The following is a 19,434-nucleotide window of genomic DNA, read 5'->3' as shown; positions in this document are numbered from 1 at the left end:
GGCCGCGCCGCGCAGGCGGGGCGCTGGGGCAGCCCTGGCCCCGCGGGAGGCCCTCGGCCCGGGCGGGCGGCGGGCGGCGATGCGGAGCCGGCCGGGGCACTTCGTGGACCTGCGGCTGAAGCAGCGCGTTAAGCAGGTACCCGGCGGGGGCTGGCGGTGGGGACTGGCCGGGGGCACGCGGTCCCGCGGGGTGGGGGGCTCCCTGTGGCCGGCCTTCCCCCCGGCCCGGCCCACCGAGAGCGGCGCGGAGGGCCCGGCTGCCAGCGCCGAAACCCCGCTTGTCGTTCAGGATTTTAAAAAGGCTTCAGGAAGGTCTTTGGAAACGTCTTTTTTTCTTTTTTTTTTTTTTTTCTTTCTTTCTTTCTTTCTTTTTCAGTTTCTGTTGTTTCGTATTGTTTTGTTTCTTTCTTCTATCCTCCAGTATTTCTGATCCTGGCTGCTATTTCAAATGTGAAAAGAATTGTTCAAAGAAAATAGCACTCGGAGCACATATAAGCAAATTGGCAGCGTTTACGTTTAGAAACGTGTACATCGATTATATAAAACCATTAAAAAACGGCGAAATGGGATCACTTCCATCGCACGTGTGTGGAGCAGGGAAAGCGGTGATTCCTTCAGGCAGCGTAGTGCAGTGTCAGATCTTAGGAAAATTCGTGGTGACTTCACAAGCTACACACCGTTTTTCTCAGTCCGTATATGCGACACCACTTCTAATTCCTTAAAACGTGAGTGGCAGCTTGAGGGAATTTGCTTATTTTAATTTACAAGGTCTCAGTGAATGTGTCTTGACTGTTCTGAAGTGGAAAAGCTTGATAGTCTCTGCAGGTCGGTAGCAGCCCGTGGGTGACATGAAATGTAACATTTAAAAAAAAAAAAGTATGCTTCCAGTTTTAGGCAATTTAATTGTTTTAAATAGAGCTATTAATTTAAGTGAGATGTAGAAATTGTCCTTGCTGTGATATTTACGTTACCATATCTTTTAGGGAGATGCTCTTTTTTTTTTCTGTATCTTAAGAAGGAATTCACCATCAGTATAATGAAACTCCCCACTGCTAATTTGCAGAGTGGGGGAGGAAAGCAAATGGAGGACAGTTGTACCTGAAATTTAGTATGTCTTCTCACGCTTTCATACTTGTTTGAAAACGGGTTGGATCAGCTGCTGTCAGAAAAAAAAAAAAAAGGAAAAAAGAAGAAAAAGGCTTGATAGAATTCACTTTCATTTATATACTTCTCAATAGTATTCTTTGAAACATCTTGTAAAGATTGAAGTTCTTATGACAGTATCCATACTGATTGATGTAGCTTGTTTCATTTTTAAGGGGGGGATCTAAACCAAAAGGAGGTTAACTGAGAGAAAGTAAGAACTTTAGACTGATAGTAAGATGGTGCGTGGGTTACAGAGTCGTGTTTCTTTCTAAGTAAAAACAATGGAGTTACACCAGCAGAAGTCACTGAAGCACCAGAACACAGTGTGCTGCTCTTCAGCTGGAAACGTAGCGAGCAAGTTACCTGTGTCTTAACAACAAGTGCTTCCTCTTTCATTGGGAAATATAGTGTAGCGTGTTCTAAGCTGTTCCTGATTTTCATTTTGACTTTTCAGAAGAGTAGAGTTTGAAATAGGCATATTTGATCTAGCTGTTCTGGTGAAGTGGTTGACAAAGATTTTATTCACTGCTTAAACTTCTTCGTTTCAGTATCTTGCAAGTAGTAAATGTGGCCAGTATGTTGACATCGCAATTCTAGCATCTGATTTGCAGAAAACCTACAGGTGAGCAAAGATTAGTATTCTTAAATTCTACATTCAAAATATGGACTATATTATTTTGTTATTTTGCATTTGTGTATTTTTAATCACAATTCTAATTTTCTTTACTTTTCTTCTCTCAACTTCATTACCAGTTGTTGAGGTTAGTTGAAACAATAAGATCATTTCCACTACAGTGCTTTGCTGATGTATCTAGTAACTCATTTCGTTAATACATTAGCATTGCAAGATCTACTTGCGGTTTGTTTTTTGTGGGTTGCTTTTTTTTGTTTTAATTAAACAGCTGCAGATGCATTACAGCATGTTGGTCCTTACTCCAGTGAGCTTAAAATATGAGAGAATATAACACATCAGTGCAAGCAGATGGAGGAGATGCAGGATTCAGTAAGACTAAAGCTTGCTCGGTTGTTCAGCAGGACAGTCGGTCTTGCCTAATTATTTTTAGGCTGTTATGCTTTTCAGGGTGGGGGAGCAAGGTTGTGTTTCAGTATATCATTGGTGTGGGAGTTAACGAAGGTGGAGGAATATATTCACATGTGTTTGCATGTTCTATTTATTTGTGCCTCGTTAGAGAAAAGGAGCTAAAACCCTTGCATGGGTGCTTATAGGTCTTGGTTTTTTGTTTTGTTTTTCCTCTGTCAGCTACTGTATCAAAGCAAATAAATAAAATATACCCTTAGTAAGTGAAGGTAAAATGTTGCTAATTTTTTTTTAATGCATTTAAGGATGCCCATTGAATCAAATTTTTCTCATAGTGAATATTATTAATCGGCACAATTATTCCTCATGGGACTGTCCTTCCTAGGCTTTAGTCCTGTATCCATATGTTCTTGTTTGAATTAAAAAATCACTAGTCTTGTGAAATAAAATCCAGTGTGCTTGTTTGTACATTGCTGCTTCTCCGTACAGTTAAAGGGGACCTTTATAATTTTTACTAAACATCTCCTTAGAGACCAGTACAGTTGTTTAGTGGTTTTGTTTTATCCCAGTAATTGAGCTATTCTGGGCTTCAAAAAAGCAATCACATTTTCACATAGTTGGTTTTTAATAAGAACTTACGTAGAATCTTGGTATCAACTTACACTGTAATTTTTTTCACTGAGAATGACAATATGTTGAGGTAAAAAGCCGTTGGTGTAACTTCTTTATTTTGTGTTTTTCAGTGCGGAATATGGACGAAGAAAAAGAAACGCTTTTAGAATACAAGTTGAAAAAGGTAGTTTTGATAGTGTTAGATCCAAAATGCCAAATTCTTTGATTATGCTTTGGCTGTTTTCTTAACATGTTTGAACTTTTTCTTTCAGTGTTTGGAATAATCAGTAATGAAAAAGAACGTGAAGATTTAGCAGTCTTAGAAGCTGAACATGTGGCAAAAAGAGCAAGACAACAAGAGGAAAATGAGTAAGAAGAATTTTTACCATTAGATTGCTTTTAATAATACCATTAGTATTATAATTTCTTTAAAGCTTTCTGTCTTCATATTATTAGTTTTGGTAGTTTTAAGGTTACAGATAGATCCTTGATTTCCCATACGCTTATCTCCATCAGAGGTTACATGTTGTTAGAGGAAACACTTTTTTTCACTGAAGGCAAGCAGATATGAGAGCCGATCTTGTTTTCTCTGTTATGGGGAACATACAGCCCTGAATTAGTGGATATCTTTGAGGCTTTCTTGATAGTTTTCCACCTAAGGCCCCAGCCCTTATGTGATTCAGTTCCTGAGTTTTGTTCTTGGGCGCGAGAGGTACTAGCTAAATCTGAGAGACAAGACTACAAGACAGGATATTCAGAGTAAATCATACTGGGTATGAGATTGGAATTAAGATTTCACAGAATCCCAGAATGGTCAGGGTTGGAAGGTACCTCTGGAGATCATCTGGAGTCCAAACCCTGCTGAAGCAGGTTCCCCTCAGGCAGGTTGCACAGAGTCACATCCAGGCGGGTTTTGAATGTCCCCAGACAAGGAGACCCCACAGCCTCTCTGGGCAGCCTGTTCCAGCGCTCTTGTCACCCTCAAGGTAAAGACGTTCTTCCTAATATTCAGAAGGAACCTCCTGTGCTGCAGTCTGTGCCCGTTGCCCCTTGTCCTGTCGCTGGGCACCACTGAACAGAGCCTGGCCCCGTCCCCTTGACACTCGCCCTGAAGACATTTGTATGCAGTGATAAGATCCCCCTCAGCCTTCTCCAGGCCGAACAGCCCCAGCGCTCTCAGCCTTTCCTCAGCAGGGAGATGCTCCAGCCCCCTCATCATCTTCACAGCCCCCGCTGGACCCTCTCCAGTAGCTCCCCGTCTCCCTTGACCTGGGCAGCCCAGCAATGGGCACAGCACTGCAGGTGTGGCCTCGCCAGGCAGAGTAGAGGGGGAGGGTCACCCCCCTCGCCCTGCTGGCCACGCTGCTCCCAATGCACCCCAGGATCCCACTGGCCGCCTTGGCCACCAGGGCACACTGCTGGCTCATGCTCATTTCCTGGCTACCCCTGTCCAGTCTCATGGACTATTCTGTTTTTTCTAACCTGTGATAGATATTAAGGGTCTCATTAGAAATTAGGACATTGTTGTCAGAAGGGCTAGTCTAGTTCAGCAGTGTTTTGCTACTACTTCCCTTGTGCCAGCCTTGGTGATTGTGTGTTCTCTTGGTGAACTGAAACAGATTGATCCTACATAATTTTTCTAGGACTGCCTTTCAGTCAGGTTGCCAAGTTGATCCAACCTACCCCAGACTTAGAAAGGATGCATTTTTTAACTCTTCACAGTAGTAAATTCAGAGCATGCACATCAGGAATTTTTCTTCAGTCTTGGGTTACGTATCATGGTTGCGGGGAGCCATGTTGTGGAAATAGCATTTATTTTGTCTTGTGGGTGTCTCACTGAGCAGTTTTGCTCAGATACATTAATGGTTTTTATTTTCCTTCCATGTAAAGGACTACAGGAAGTTCCACAGATGGCTCTGATTGTGATGATTATCCAGAAGATCTAGTAAGTTGTATTTTGACTGTTTGTATTTGCGTAACACGTGATTCTGTGTTGTCAAATTGCGATGCACTTGGAGACTTTAAAAGTGGAGGTGAAGTTGAGGTATAGTCAAGAGTTGGCAATACCAACGGAGACTCTAGAGCTAGAAGGAGGCTATTTCCTGAAAAAAAAGGAAGAACCTGTGGTGGGGAATCACTTTTGAGGAAAGCACATGGGGAGCCTGAAGGACTTGACTATCAGATGAATGAAACGATTGAAGGAACTGACATTTCTGACTACAAGAAGTGCCTGTGGATTAACAGGGGTCATTTCAGGGTGAAATGCGAAGGCTGCTGCCCCTTCAACCAGCAGATTTAGTTTTATATGCAGTCATTTGATGTGCAGAGGAGTGGGTTGGAAAATGTATGACTGCTTTTTCCAGCAGGGATAATGCTAAATGATTTTTATGAAATAGTTTTCATTGGCCTCTTAGTATAAATAATCCAAGTTACTACCTGTATATTTTCTTTTAAAATACATGAATCTGCAGTCTACAAATCACTTGAACAGTTCCCTGCTGAGCTTATACAAGAAGGGAAATCCTGATTCTGTTCCAACCACTCCAAAAAATGAAGCAGTGGAACCCCCTCCTCCTGGGCGAAGAGCACCTCAAACAAGCACCCTCTCACCAGGAACAAGAGCTGAAACCTGCATCTCTGAAGGTGGCTGGTTCATTGATAAAACTCCGTCTGGAAAAGACTTTTTCATTGAACTTTCTGAAGATGGAGTAGGAGATGAAAAGAGATTGATTTCTGAGGTATTGTGTTTTACAAACCCAGTGTGATTTAAGTAGCAAGTGTGAATATAATTTCCTGTGTAATTTGACAGGCTTTTGAAGGGTAATACTAAGACCAAAAGGGTTGTCTGTCTTTCTCTCTGGATTTTTCAAATGTTATAATTTTTATTACAAATGTGCATGCTTCATTTAAAGATAGCAAATGTTAAGTAGAAAGGAAAGATTGACTTAAGCCCAGCGGAGTACTTGTTTTTAGCTTGGTTTCTGAAGGAGGCAGGGCTTAGCCCATTGTTCTGCCGTGTCAGAAGTGATTGAACCTTCTGGCCCATTTCAAGCATGTTGTACGGGAGGTAAAAAGTCACAAAATTATGAATTTCTCCCACGTTTTCTGAGGAAAATTTAGTGCTTCATATTAGGGAGACCCAGATTAGTGCCCATTCTGAGAGAAAGGTAGGTGGAGCTCACCTCTTACTTATTCCATTTGCCAGTGACCAGCCTAACTAGTCAGGAAGCGTGTGGCTTGCTGTAGCCATAGCGTGTGGTCTCCCTTAATCAGTGGTTAAGTCTTAGTGAGCCTGGGGAAGGCTGAAGTTTTCTGTATGGACAAGAGTTGGGGAAGTTGAAAGGAAATTGCATTGATTTATAAAGCAGGAAAAATAGGTCCCACTCCCTGTCCAGACGTATTGCCTACTTTATGATCCCCTCCTCCTGCCCTAATTTTGTTGGGTTTTATTTGGAAAAAAATTTTGTTTAGCTATTGAGAGCTTTCAGTTTATGTGTGGGAGATAACATGTTGCTTGGCTGACCAGGTGTTTTGGCCGGATGCTCCTTTTTTTATGTGAAGGAAGAAGCACATTTGCATCTGCTTTTCTAATTACACAAAATGCTTACTGAATAGGCAGATTTGACAAATCATTCTTTATCTTAGTAGTACTGCATCCTCTTATATAAAGAAATTAAATAAAAGGGAGATCTTAAAATTGTAAAATGTTTGCAATACTGTATTCTAAAAAAAACCCCAAACCCCCAACTTTCATCATTAAACCTCCTTTTATTTCTTTTCTCCTTTATTAGTCCTTTTCTTACATGCAGTCAAGTTCTGTCAGCACTGAATAGTATTTTCTTGTAGCCACTTATGATCTACTAGTAATAAAAAATGTTTCCATTGAACTAAATACATTCATATTTTTATTCAACCCCAAAGTGGATAGCTGTATGGTACACACATAACTGATGTCTGATTTTGGTTAGTGGTTTGAATTTTTGAGGGGTGGTGTTGTTTGGGGTTTTTTTGCTTATAGGTATTCTTAGCAAAAAAAGTGACTGGTGTAATTAAACCTTTTTTTAAAAAAAAAAAAAAGGCAGGTCCTAAGTAAAAAAAAAAATAAAAATCTACAAAGAGAAGGGGTTAAATTCCTGCCTTACTTGTCTTTATTCATATAATATGTCTAAGTTTAAGCATCACAGACACTTAACACACTTTGTTCTTTTAAGTATTTGCAGAAATTCACTACTGACTTAAGTTTTATGTATACAATTTGGGTTTATGCCCTAGAAATCAACTGAATTTTCTGTCTTGGAGAGTGAAAGAAAGAAGACAAAGGGTAAGAGAACAAAAAGAAAAAAAGAAGAATTTCCAGATGTAGATGGAGAAATTGATTCCATCTTACTTAAACAGAAAGGTGAGATGTTATTTCCAGCGTGCTGCTCCAAACAGAGATGATATTTCACCATGGAATCCATTACCAGAGAAGTGTTTTCTGTGGTGCAGAGAAGTGACCTTGAGAATTAATTTCATTTTGGAAACTTACCCTTAATGTTGTACTAAAAAAATATTCTAGTCCTGTCTACTACCAAAACTAATACTACTTCATGTACTTAGCTAATTGTTTATGCTGAGTACTTTTTTTGTTTGGTGTTAGCAACTACTGTTATGCCATGTCTAAATTTGCATGACTTTTCCTTCTTCACAGTTAGAAGTAAGGGACCAGATCTTTACCAGCCTTCAGTGAAGTTTGAAGATGTAGGAGGCAATGATGAAACTTTAAAGGTTAGTTAAAATTTTATTTGTGGGGTACAGAATGCACTGAATAAAATACCATATGAAAAATGTCAAAGCCTGGCAGAATTTATCTGCATGGCTCTGAGAATAGCTTCTTATACCAACAGCAGCGAAGGTGGTGTGTTATTTGCCCCCCCTTGATTAGAAAGCAGTGACTGAAATTAACATCAATAACCAGAACTTGCTTTATTTTGCTCTGTCTATAATGTTAGTAATCTGTAATACTAATTTCTGCAATTTAAATGGAGGTCTCTGTTGTTCTTAACAGGAAATATGCAAGATGCTCATTCATGTCCGTCATCCCGAAGTCTATAACCACTTAGGTGTGGTTCCACCTCGCGGTTTTCTTTTACATGGACCACCAGGATGCGGAAAGACACTACTTGCACAGGCAATTGCTGGGGTGAGATAGCTTTAAATTTACAGTTTCTTCCTTTTCTGAATTATATTTAGGGGGGGGGGGGGGGAAATCCTTCATGATTTATTAGATCTTTCTTCTGTTATCTCTTTTCTCTCCTTCCTGTTTTAGTTGAAAATATATTCATCTTCACTTCCTTTGTTTAAATTCTATCTAAATCTGTACTTGATAGAACCTCATATATGAAGAAGGGACGGAGACATAGTGACAGGGTTTTGTGTTTGAATTAATTGTTTTGAGGTATTCCCAGGATAGCAGCGTAGGCATGGATGTTGAGAAGGCTATAAATGGAAGATACTTTTGGTTAACTTTACCATAGTGTTTTATTGTAAGCCTGGACTCAACCTTACCATCTTTTGAGGGATTACATTGATCCTGTTGAGTGATGTCCATTAAACAGTGATTTCTGAATTTGAAAACTGGATATTGCCTTGCCTATTTCAGAGGATGTGTGTCACTATTGGTGTTGATAGTTTGGTGCGTGGTGAGGCTGCTGTGCTGCTACGTGTCTGTTTTGGATAGACACCTAGAGGCTATTCAGGACTATTCAGTGATAATAACGATGGACATTTTTCTTTAATACGGTTTTTCCTTAACCATCACAGATTATAACCTTAAATGTAGATACGTGTAAATTATGAACATGTAGTGCATATTTTATCTTTGAAAGAAAATACTGATTCCTAAAACGTTGGTTAGACTTTTCTGACATTGTTTCAAATGTTTTAATTAAAACAATTTGGGTTTTTTCTTTTTTTATGCCTTACTGTAAAAAGGTACCCATTGAATGAATCTGTGATATTTAATACTTCAGTGGGTATTTGTATCCTGGAAGGCTACTAAATACATGACACAATAAACATGACACAAGTGAAAAATTTTCAGGCATGAGATCAATTTAATGACTACTTCTTAAGTATTTTTTCTTAAAGAAGAGATTTTTCAATAGTGCTATTTAAGGCAAATTACCTCCTCAGAGCCCCAGGTAGTCTTTCTTCTGGTGGCCTTGAATTGTATAAATTAGGATTATTTTTTTTAATATGTAGTTCAGAGAGCTTGAAGTAGTCTGCAACTACCTGTGCTACAGTCTATCGAAGTTACAATTTTATTGATTTATTTTTAATAGCAGAAAACCTTGAGTGTGAGCTTTGCAAGTATCTTATTGTACAGTTCTGCTCAGATGTTTCTGGAGCAAGACTAAAGGAACCAAACCTGGTGGGGATCTCTTCCACGCTTCTAAGCAATGTTTTGTTACAGGTGGAAATAAGCAATCTTCACAAGGAGGGAGCAGAAGCATGAACTGACATCTATGCATTGTGGGGGATTGGATTGGGGACCAAGGAGCAGTACAGTTGCTTTTTAACTGAATTAGGGAAACCTGTTCAGGTTTTTTGTGTATCCATTTCTGTTTGTTCACTTGGCCAAATGGCTCAGACTGATTTTAAATTTGAAGTTGCTAGTCATCTTTTTTTAAAAGCTCTTTACATTTAGTCTTGATTATATCATCTTTGAGTGTAGAAGATTTGTATTGATAAAACTTGCCTTCTAGGACAGCTAACATTTCTAACCTCTGGATGTATCATACAATGTTCTTTCTGTCTCTCAGGAACTTGAGCTCCCAATGCTGAAAGTGGCAGCAACAGAGATGGTGTCTGGAGTATCAGGGGAATCTGAGCAGAAACTGAGAGAGTTGTTTGAGCAGGCTGTGGTGAGACTCCCATTGGAAATAACACTGTGAATTATTTGTCCTTTTCTTTGTAAAAATTCATACTTTGTTGCTGTGGTTTGAATTTGAGCGAATATTAGTGAGTGAATCTTTATACTGCTGCACACAAGCCAGTGTCTTCCCTTCTGTGACCAGAATTCCATTGTACTAAGTGTTGTCACAGAGCACAAGGATTACTCTTCTGAAATCTTGACAAAAGATAGTTCATCATATCCATGTAAAGAGAGCAACATAAATTATTTACCCATGTGGAGCTGCTTGGCTCGATATATAAAAATAAAAAAGCTGTAAGAGCAGTTCACTGTGATTTTTTTGTTACAAGGTTTCTTTGCTGTTCTTGTATGGCATGAAGTTTGAGTCGGTGTGAGATACTTAAGACTTTGGGGGTTTAGGTGTAAAGTAAGAAATTTGAGACAACTTTTCTAAGAGCAGTAGTCAAGTTACAGTTGAAGTCCTGCTGTAGTGCAACTTCCAGACTTGGTGAGAAGCAAAGAGAACCAGACAGGTTGATATAACTTTAATTTAACAAATGTAGATATTTTTTTTCTTTAGTGTGTGGCTAATGTTTTATTCCATGAGGACAGTATTCTGTTCCTAACTGCTGAGAATGATCTGGTTTTCCAGCTTATTTTCTACTCTCCCCCACAACTGCATATAGGTGTTTAGAGTATGTTGCTGTAAAAAAGAATGCTAAACAGGGCAAAAAGGTTGATTGTGAAGCTGTTAAATTATTATGTTTCCAGTTCATGCTACATTTGAATTTTTAGAAAGCCTTGTTAAGATGTTTTTTAGAATAAAATTAAGCAGGTGGTCGCACAGAGTCTGTAGAAACTGTGTATCTTTTGTATGTGTAGTGATTGAAAGGAGGTTGCTACAAAAGTTGTTTTTGAAGGAATTAAATGTATTGCATAAAATATATTTAAAAAGATCTGTTGCCTTTCGTATAGTCCCTCACATTCACTTCAGTAGCTTTTGTACTAATTTTTGTGCAGGAAAAAAAAAAAAAAGACGTAGCTCCACATTATGCATGTGCTGTAGAACCTTTATAGTTGCATTTTTTCCCTGTCAGATAGTAGAAAAGTGAACGACCACTAGATGGCGCAGTTGCTACCTGATAACACAGTGCATGGGTTTTAAAATAGCGTTTATTTTTTTTAATATGGGACCTTTTTTGAAGATTATTCTAGTGTTTTCCAGAAGTATTCCTTTGCACTGCTAGTGCTTTTTGAGAATATTAATAATTTTATGTCGGTAAACTATTCTATTAGTTACAGTAATTTTTATCCTGTATTAGTATTTGCTTTTTATGAACTGAGGTACACAGTTTCAGATCAGTTGCAGGAGTTGCTCATTGCTCGTTTTTTCTCTTTGAACATGGTCAGGCTCTGTAGTAATCTTGAAGTTGGCAGATCATTTTTCGTGACCACTTACTGCTCCTTTTGTTTCATTATGTGTGTCAGTAATACTAGCTCTTGAAATTCCACAGCTCTAATGTCACAAAAAAAAACCACCCAAAAAACAACAACAAAAAAAAAACCACAAAAAACCCAAGCCAGACATTTCTTGTGTGTTTGGGTTGGTTTTTTTTTTTGGGGGTTGGTTTTTTTTTTTTTGGACTTAAGCAACTAGGCAGTCACAGTAAAATATTTGTGGAAAACATAATGCAACATAGAGGTACATTTAAATTTTTATCAATACATAGAGACATTTTGAATCTCATGCCTTAGTTATATCATAGCCTCGGCTTAGCACAGTTTCATCGTCTGGTGGCTCTCCAGATAGTAAGAACAACAGAATTGTTCAGGTCAGGTTGATTGTGCAGCAGACTTACAGTGATAATTATATAACAGAAAATCTGAAAAATTTCTTTCTCTCTCGTAATACACTCTGTCAGTATAATTTTGTAATTATTAATATTTCTTGTTCCTAGTCCAGTGCACCATGTGTCCTTTTCATTGACGAAATTGATGCAATCACCCCAAAAAGAGAAGTTGCATCGAAGGACATGGAGCGGAGAATTGTTGCTCAGTTCCTAGCTTGTATGGATGGTCAGTTTCAGGAACATCTGTACTAAGCTAAACTTCCTAATTATCAGGCTCACTGTTTGTTTTCCTTCAGTAGTGGTTACTTTAGTGGATATAGTGGTAATAATTTTTCGTACTTTGGCACAGTTTACCTGGGGGCGGTGGGAAGATTCTAATAAATGTGAGGGGATGTTACTACGTTATTTTCATAGTGGTCTGGACAGCTGTGTATAAGCCTGTATGTTGTATAAAAGATATGACAGGAGAACTTGTCAAACATAATCTGAAATGCTTATTTTTGCTTGATTGTGCAAAGTGCAAATTCTACGTAATAGAGATGAGAATGAACAGCAGTTTAGTATGACTGTTGGTTAGTTTCTCTGCTGCTCTATTACCGTGTGCTGCAGAGACAGTCCCATAGATACCAGAACAAAGTTGAGGTGGTGAGTATGAATACTAACTCACTTCCTTCCTTCCTTTAGACTTGAATAATGTGGCTGCCACTACCCAGGTCCTTGTTATCGGGGCAACTAACAGACCTGACTCACTGGACCCTGCACTGAGGCGAGCTGGGAGATTTGATCGAGAAATTTGTCTAGGGATCCCAGATGAAGCAGCAAGAGAAAAGTAGGTGTTCTAAAGTTCAAGCTTCTGTTTGATTAATAAATAAGGAAATAATGTGCAACTTAACATACAAATTAAGGAAAAGTACTTCACTGTGTTTAGTCCTATTTGTGCCTGTACACACCTATGGATGAGCACTGAAAAGTGCAGAAAACATTTAGTGTGCATCTACTCTCTGTCTTTGTAGCAGTGTCTGCCTTTGGAGTGGTTTCCTTTCTTGTGTGCAGATCTGCTTTTAGCATTACGTTAATGAGTGACTGAGCAGTACGGATGGTGGAATTAAATATATTTTTTCCTGTTTTTCAGGAACTTAACATTCTGTCTTTGGTGCTCCCTATGTGGCTATTAAATTAGGAACATAAATTAAGTGCAGCCTGTTTGTTAGTCCTCTGAAGCACATAGCTTAAGCAACAGGCCTAGATTCTTCCATTCCATTCCTTGTGGAAATACACCAGTCCAGGCATTAAGCTGAGCTGTGGTCATCCTGTTTTGTGTAACTGGCCCTTTTTAGTCCAAAGATCAGGCTAGAATAAAAAAAAAAATGTTTTTGCTTTTTTAATTAAAGAGGAACTGCTACTCATTTCCACAACAGCAGAAAACACAGGAAGGGAATTGTGAAAACAGCTGTGGCTTATCTTGTTACAGGAAGGAAAGAAAGGTTAAAGGATAAGTTCATTCTGGCTCAACTGATCTTATTTCTAGATTGAAAAAGCGAACTATTCTGCTTGCAGTATTGCTCGCTTTGTGTTGTCAGCACTACTTGCCATTATTCTGCCCTCTTCCCCAACCCCTCTTCTGGCCATGCCCCCGCTTTGCTCTTTTTTTTTTTTTTAAAAAAAAAAAAAAAACAAAAACTTCCTTCCTCTCTAGACCTACAGCCCTGTAGTAATTATGTTCCTCTTGGCTGTGGGAAATGATGCAAGGTAGAACTATGGAGTTGACTGGTGAGAGTTCTCATTCTGTGATACTTCTTAGGTTCATGTATAAAATAGGATATTCCCAGAAATAGCACTGTCCTCAAAAGATAGGAGTTGTGAAAGGGAAAGCCATCGTAGTGTGTAGAGATTGTTCACAAGTTAGAGTGTAGTCACATTTGTTCATATTGCTGTTCTGTACAGTTGTTTGTGTTCCTGGAGGTGTAGGCTTACAGGGACTGTTGATTTTATTTTCTTTTTAAAATTATCCCCCCCTGCCTCCTTCTCTTTTTTGGCGCTGGTGATGTGTCCTTTTTAATAGAAGGGTCATGTAGAAACAGTAGTCCTAATAGCATGTTGTTTTATTACGTAGTAAATCAGTCTTGCTGAAGACATGAACTGTTAGTTGTGGTTGTACAACTTTAGCGGGGTGGAGTAGATGAGGAGGTGTACCTGGAGACCTTGCTTTACTTAAGGTGTTCTGTTGTGCGTATACGAAGCACATGAAGGACGATAATATATGTAGGACACAAGTTTGGAATGAGCCATTTACAGTTCTTAACTTTTTACACTTTAAGTCAGCAGATTAGCTACAGCTGTTATCAGACAGGTTGAAAAATTCTTGAGAACCAAGCTAATACTGGTAATAAAGATGATGGAATTTGTTGGTGGAGAAGGCAAACAGATGAATGTATTATAATTTCAGAGTTTTTAGTAGTTAATAACTCATTGTTTTCATAACTCTTCTGTAGTTACATCACTTGATCTGGAAATAATTTAAACTAGTTTTCATTGGAACTAGAAAGTACGTTAATGATCTTATGTGATCTGTTGTTTTTCATGTGAAAATGAAAAAAGCCACAGCTTCATCTTTATTTTATTGTTCTTTTCCTCCCTACTTGATTAGAATTCTTAAGACTTTGTGTCGAAAACTTAAGCTCCCAGAGTCCTTTGAATTTCATCATTTAGCACGGCTGACTCCGGGTTACGTGGGTGCTGATCTGATGGCACTTTGTCGCGAGGCAGCTATGTGCACAGTGAACAGGGTCCTGATAAAAACTGAGAAGCGGAAGAGAAAACTCATACACGCTGGAGGAAACACAGCTGAAGAAGGCATGGGAACAGACATCCTGGTGGAAGAGGAAACCAGACAACTAGAACTTCTTCCTAAGGTATTTGTTCCCTGAAGCATGTGCCTCTGAGATCTTAAGAACTGAGCCATTTTACAGTTGCGAAAGTCATTGCTCATAAATCCTTTCGATGGTCAACTTAATACTAAATTAAGCCAGAAGCTTAACTCCTAATGATACATATAATGTGTCTGAGTAAGCAGCTCCCAAAATCCACATCTTCTAAAAATCATGTTAATATTTTATACAAGGTCTGGGGTTTTTTGTCATTCTTGTTTGTGTTGTGGTCTTTCTCTGGCAGATCAGAGATTAAAATAGTGGCTGTATCTTCTTCAAAAGTGTATTGACCGTAAGAGAATTTTAAGAATATCAGACTTGATATTGTATTATTGCATTGAGTTTTTACCAAGCTGTTTGCTGTGCCCTCAATGAAATATCTATTATGATGCCTGGAGCTCTTCCTGGGCCTGGTATGCTTACAGTTAGCCAAAGTCTAAAAGTATTTATGCAATCCACATTTTCCCTCCAGCTATGTGATTACTTGGGGTAAATCACTTGTGGTGTCTAGTACCTGTAGCAAGTTTGAGGAAGAGGTATATATCCAGTAGAAAAGTTGGGTTAGCAATGTCACTTGGGCTGCAGGGAAAGGATGTGTTAATGTGCAGTACAGCTGGAACTCTGTTGTAGAAACCAGCATTTCCAGTGCCAGAATTGCTCCGTGGCCCAAGTAACATGCTGTGATCAGTGAATTAAACATGTTATGTAGAAATTCTTGGCCCTGCTTCTCAAAATTCGGAGTGTGTATGTGCCTTCATTACCTATAGGCTCGCTAAAGATTTGTTTGGAGAAGTAAAACAAAGTGGTTTTAAATCCATGTTGTACTCGGCTTCCAGTTTTAGAAGGACTGTCAGAAGAAAACTTGTACTGTAATTAACAAAATCCAGTGTAAAAAGCTGTAGTAAGACTTTGTATTAGAGTAATAATCATACTGCATACCTCCCAGTGTTTCCTGGGGCCTGATGCAGCCAAAAGAACTCGGGGAGGGGCAGGTAGTTGCCGCTTTTATCAACATCACCCTGATCAAAGGGGTTATTGAGAATGAGGAAGTCTAATCCTAACAGAGCCGTATTTTGATAGCTGGCAGGAGGTTGACATAGTCTAATACAGGGTATTGTCATGAAAACCGTTATATTATAAACATACAAAGCCTTTAAGAATCATTTACACAATTCAAGTAAACAAACCCAGTGGTCCTGGCTATTTCAGAGTTTCTCTTAATGGTTCTGTTAAGAAGAGGAGGGAGGGCTTAAAAGGATTATCAGGCACTACAAACACTTCTGTTTCTTTGTGGGCAGTTGTAGAGCTATCACAGTTGCAACAAATAGGAAGTGATACTTTTCCCATATACTGCAGTAGGAAAAATGTGAAAGCTTAACGTGAGTTTTTACAAATTTTTTTTTTCTTCCCTCTATTTTTTTTTAAATGAAAATCCTGATATAGTTTTACTTGTAGTGCAGTATCAATTTGCTTTGATACTGCCTTTCTGTATTAGAACTGGGATGTATTTATCTTGTGAAGGCATAAAGTTCTTTGATCAAGTATTTTCTCAGATAGTTCCCCCAGTCAGGAGTTGATTGGGGAGGTTGGAAGGTACCTGCCTGGAGCGCTGTGATCTGCAAGATGGGACAGTGTTGAAAAGCATTGCCCTGTGTCTCTGCTCTGTTTGCCTGAACTTTGTCAGGGTCTGGTTACAAAACTGGGTCTAATCAGCCCGAGGAAATGAATTAGTGACTTGAAATCAGGTTATGTTACATAAAGTGTATAATCTTAAAGTGTGTGTTAAGAGCTTGAGGTTTATATGTAATTGAATATTGCACAAATTGTTGAAATTGTGCTGTTCAGCAGGATTGTTCAATTTCTCTTGAGAGCAGTTTCTTATTAAACAGAACCAATACATATAATTAATAGGTATTCTGTAAACTTCAGCGTGGAAAGAACTTTCTTGTAATCAGTGTGGAAGAAGCAGTAGGAAGAATTTGATCACAATACTTGTGCGCTAGCTGCTAGCTCTGTTTCTGTAGTTTCTAAATCAAGACTGTAGTATGTCAGCTCGGTGCTTTCACAAGTGTTAAATGCGCATAGTGCTTTCCTGGAACAATTTTACCATTAATGTTAATTTTTAATGTTATTTTACATATTTTATGTGTATTGTACGTAATGATTTGTTTTATGGTAATTAATATTACAGTTGAAGAAAGTATTGCTGTGAAAAAGCCCTTTAAAAAATGGTTCCTACAATGTAATCCAGTGTATAATCTTTTGCTCTCCCTTTCCATGTACCCTAAGGATGAATTGCAGAGACTTTTGGATTTGCTGAAGAAGCAAGACCCCTTGCCTGAGGAGCAGCTGCAGAAGCTCTGCATTGAGATGAATGATTTTATTGTTGCACTGTCGTCAGTGCAACCCTCTGCCAAGAGAGAAGGCTTTGTCACAATTCCTGATGTGACATGGGCAGATATCGGAGCCCTGGAGGATGTTCGGGAGGAGCTGACTATGGCAATATTGGTATGTCTTGACTTTTACTTTCAAAGATATTTTTTTTGCACTTCCCTCTATGGCAGAAATAAAACTATGCTTGTTTGGTTTTTAATATTTATTTAAGGTATAATATGCTGCCCGTGACTTCTAACGTGCTAGAAACTCGGGATTTTGCAACCTCTTCATTTAAAATAGTTAGACTTCTATAATTTGTTTTCAGCTTTGTTACAAGTCTGGTGCATGTATTTAATATTTCATTTATTGTATTCACACTTTCAGTTTTCAGATTATTCGTAATGGCTGAATGTTAGGTATTCTAAAAGTTCTGTAACCAATAGTTAGGCAACTGCCACACAAAGAATTGGAGACTGGAAGGTTAGCAGCCTTACTGCCAGTCAGAGGGGTGCTTGACACTAACACCTTAGGATGAGAACTTGGGTGAATAATGATACTTCTCCCATGTTGGGGTACTTAGTAGCGCAAGATAATAAGATGCCGACTGACTGTTTATTCTTTTTGGCTATAAAGAATTGGAATAAAGAACCTGCTGTTTTCGTCCAGCTGTAACTGAAATGAAAAATTTCATTTTAGCTTTTTGTGACAGATAACTACGACAATTTCTTTTATAGGCACCTGTGCGAAACCCAGAGCAGTTTAAAGCTCTGGGCCTGACTACTCCAGCTGGTGTGCTGCTTGCAGGGCCTCCTGGGTGTGGCAAAACACTGTTAGCCAAGGTAATACATTTTCTAAACATGTTTAATAATACTGAAGAATCTTCTTGAAGTGGATGTTTTTGTAGGAGTGACTGAGTCTGGATGATACTGCCAGAAGTTGGGCTTTTGCACCGCTTCTCATCAGAAAATTAAATTTGGGCCTCTGTGCTAAAATTGCTTAATTTTCTTGTTACAGTTACAGTTTTGTGTGAACTGAGAGGGAATTACTGCCAGACTTGAAAGAATGAAGTTGATTAAGTAGAAAATAGCAAAGATGGGAAGAAAATATATTAGATAATCACTTCTATGGAATATTTTAGTGTAAATTATATATTTGGAAGTAGTCTACTCCTCTCTATTATATTTATGCATTTTTATTTATTATATTTTACTGAAAATATTTTTGTCTTCCTTCTCCTCAAGCATTTCGGTTCTCATGTCCCATACAAATGCACATAATCATGCAAGTTTCCAGATTGTCACTCATCTTTGTCTTTGAATGCTCTTATGTACTTGAATATCTCTTTAACTCCCACTAATTATTGAGAATTCTTCAGCTAATATGGGGGAGGAGGGCGGGGTGTGAATCTGGAGCAGTGCCTCATTAAAAAGATAGAACACCTTTTTAATTTTCCCGCCCCCTCCCACTCTTAATGGCATGTAATTATACTTTGTGTACTGTTTTCTGTATTTTAAAAACAGTTGATAACTATGTTCCTTCCCTTAAGTTTGTTTAACGTGCCATAGATGGAGCCAAAAAAAAGATGAAAAATGTGTTTTATATATACATCTGTCTTTGCCTTTTTGATAGGCCGTGGCAAATGAGTCTGGATTGAACTTCATATCTGTGAAGGGTCCTGAACTGCTAAATATGGTATGCAGTAAGCATTGTGCTTTTGTTATTTATGGAATTCTTGTCCAAAGCATGGGGCAAGCAAAATTCCTGGTAATTATGCAACTGATACTGGTGCAACTGAAGTTGCCTCATTTAATCTCTGCTTAAAGTGTTTAGCAGTGAAGTTTTTCATGTGAAAAGGAAAACTATCTGGGTACTTTTAAGCCTGTATCTTGGTTTAAAATTACCTGGCAGATGGAGCCTTCTTGACTGAAGTAGGATTTCTAAATGAGCAGCTACATGGGTCATTGCTTTTATGTAGAACAGGAAAAAAACCCAAAAATCCAAATCTGCAGCGAGAAGAATTTGTGATCAGTAGCTGCAAATAAGCAACTTTCACTAAGCAAAGTAAAATTTTCAATTTTAAAGTTCAGAAATGTGTTTTGCCAATCATTTTAGCTTCTTAATGGAAGTTTGAAACCTTGGAAAGCAATGTGTTCTGTTTTCCTTTTTTAGTTAATCAGTGATTTTTAAATATTTTAAATGTTAACAGATAAAAGTGCTGTAGTCTGAGTTTTTGAAGCTTTGAACTTAGTACTGTTGTGATATAACTTTCAGAGTTAAGAGAATGTGTTGAAGTGAGCCAGGCAGCTGCAGCTCACGTCTTGGAAGACCGTGGCAGTTACCTGTTTATCAATAAAGTAGAAGCTAAAACCAAAATACTGGATTTGATTATTCTTTTCCCAAACATTTTTTAATGTGTACTTCAAGTACTGATACGGGCAGGCAATATAACTCTTAAGTTAATGCGGTGCCCTACTTCCTTGTGGAGTAAAAAGAAAAATGTCTGGCTGGGATTCAAAGACAGTTTTAAGACATAAATTATATCAAAACATGTTTGTTTGGAAAAAATGAAGTGTTGGTATTCACAACTTG

The 19,434-nt window shown here is 38.5% G+C and overlaps 1 protein-coding gene across 2 annotated transcripts in view; it reads left to right on the top strand.

Annotated features, from left to right (window-relative positions):
• Nucleotides 1-7: 7 nt before the first annotated feature.
• NVL (nuclear VCP like) overlaps nt 8-19,434 on the top strand; it is a 43,387-nt gene continuing 23,960 nt past the window's right edge. For both annotated transcript variants that reach the window (XM_037405947.1, XM_037405948.1), the window contains exons 1-16: nt 8-136; nt 1,695-1,768; nt 2,929-2,981; nt 3,070-3,166; nt 4,688-4,742; nt 5,269-5,535; nt 7,070-7,196; nt 7,488-7,564; nt 7,845-7,979; nt 9,601-9,702; nt 11,651-11,768; nt 12,227-12,371; nt 14,190-14,454; nt 16,759-16,977; nt 17,580-17,684; nt 18,475-18,537. In XM_037405947.1, coding sequence (XP_037261844.1) covers nt 80-136; nt 1,695-1,768; nt 2,929-2,981; nt 3,070-3,166; nt 4,688-4,742; nt 5,269-5,535; nt 7,070-7,196; nt 7,488-7,564; nt 7,845-7,979; nt 9,601-9,702; nt 11,651-11,768; nt 12,227-12,371; nt 14,190-14,454; nt 16,759-16,977; nt 17,580-17,684; nt 18,475-18,537 — 1,959 coding nt within the window. In that variant the 5' untranslated portion in view covers nt 8-79. The remainder of the gene's footprint in view (nt 137-1,694; nt 1,769-2,928; nt 2,982-3,069; nt 3,167-4,687; nt 4,743-5,268; nt 5,536-7,069; nt 7,197-7,487; nt 7,565-7,844; nt 7,980-9,600; nt 9,703-11,650; nt 11,769-12,226; nt 12,372-14,189; nt 14,455-16,758; nt 16,978-17,579; nt 17,685-18,474; nt 18,538-19,434) is intronic.

The sequence above is a fragment of the Falco rusticolus genome, chromosome 12 (assembly GCF_015220075.1).
Source record: "Falco rusticolus isolate bFalRus1 chromosome 12, bFalRus1.pri, whole genome shotgun sequence".
Taxonomy (NCBI): domain Eukaryota; kingdom Metazoa; phylum Chordata; class Aves; order Falconiformes; family Falconidae; genus Falco; species Falco rusticolus.
Note: the sequence above shows the minus strand (reverse complement) of the source record. Positions and strands in the feature narration are given on the sequence as shown.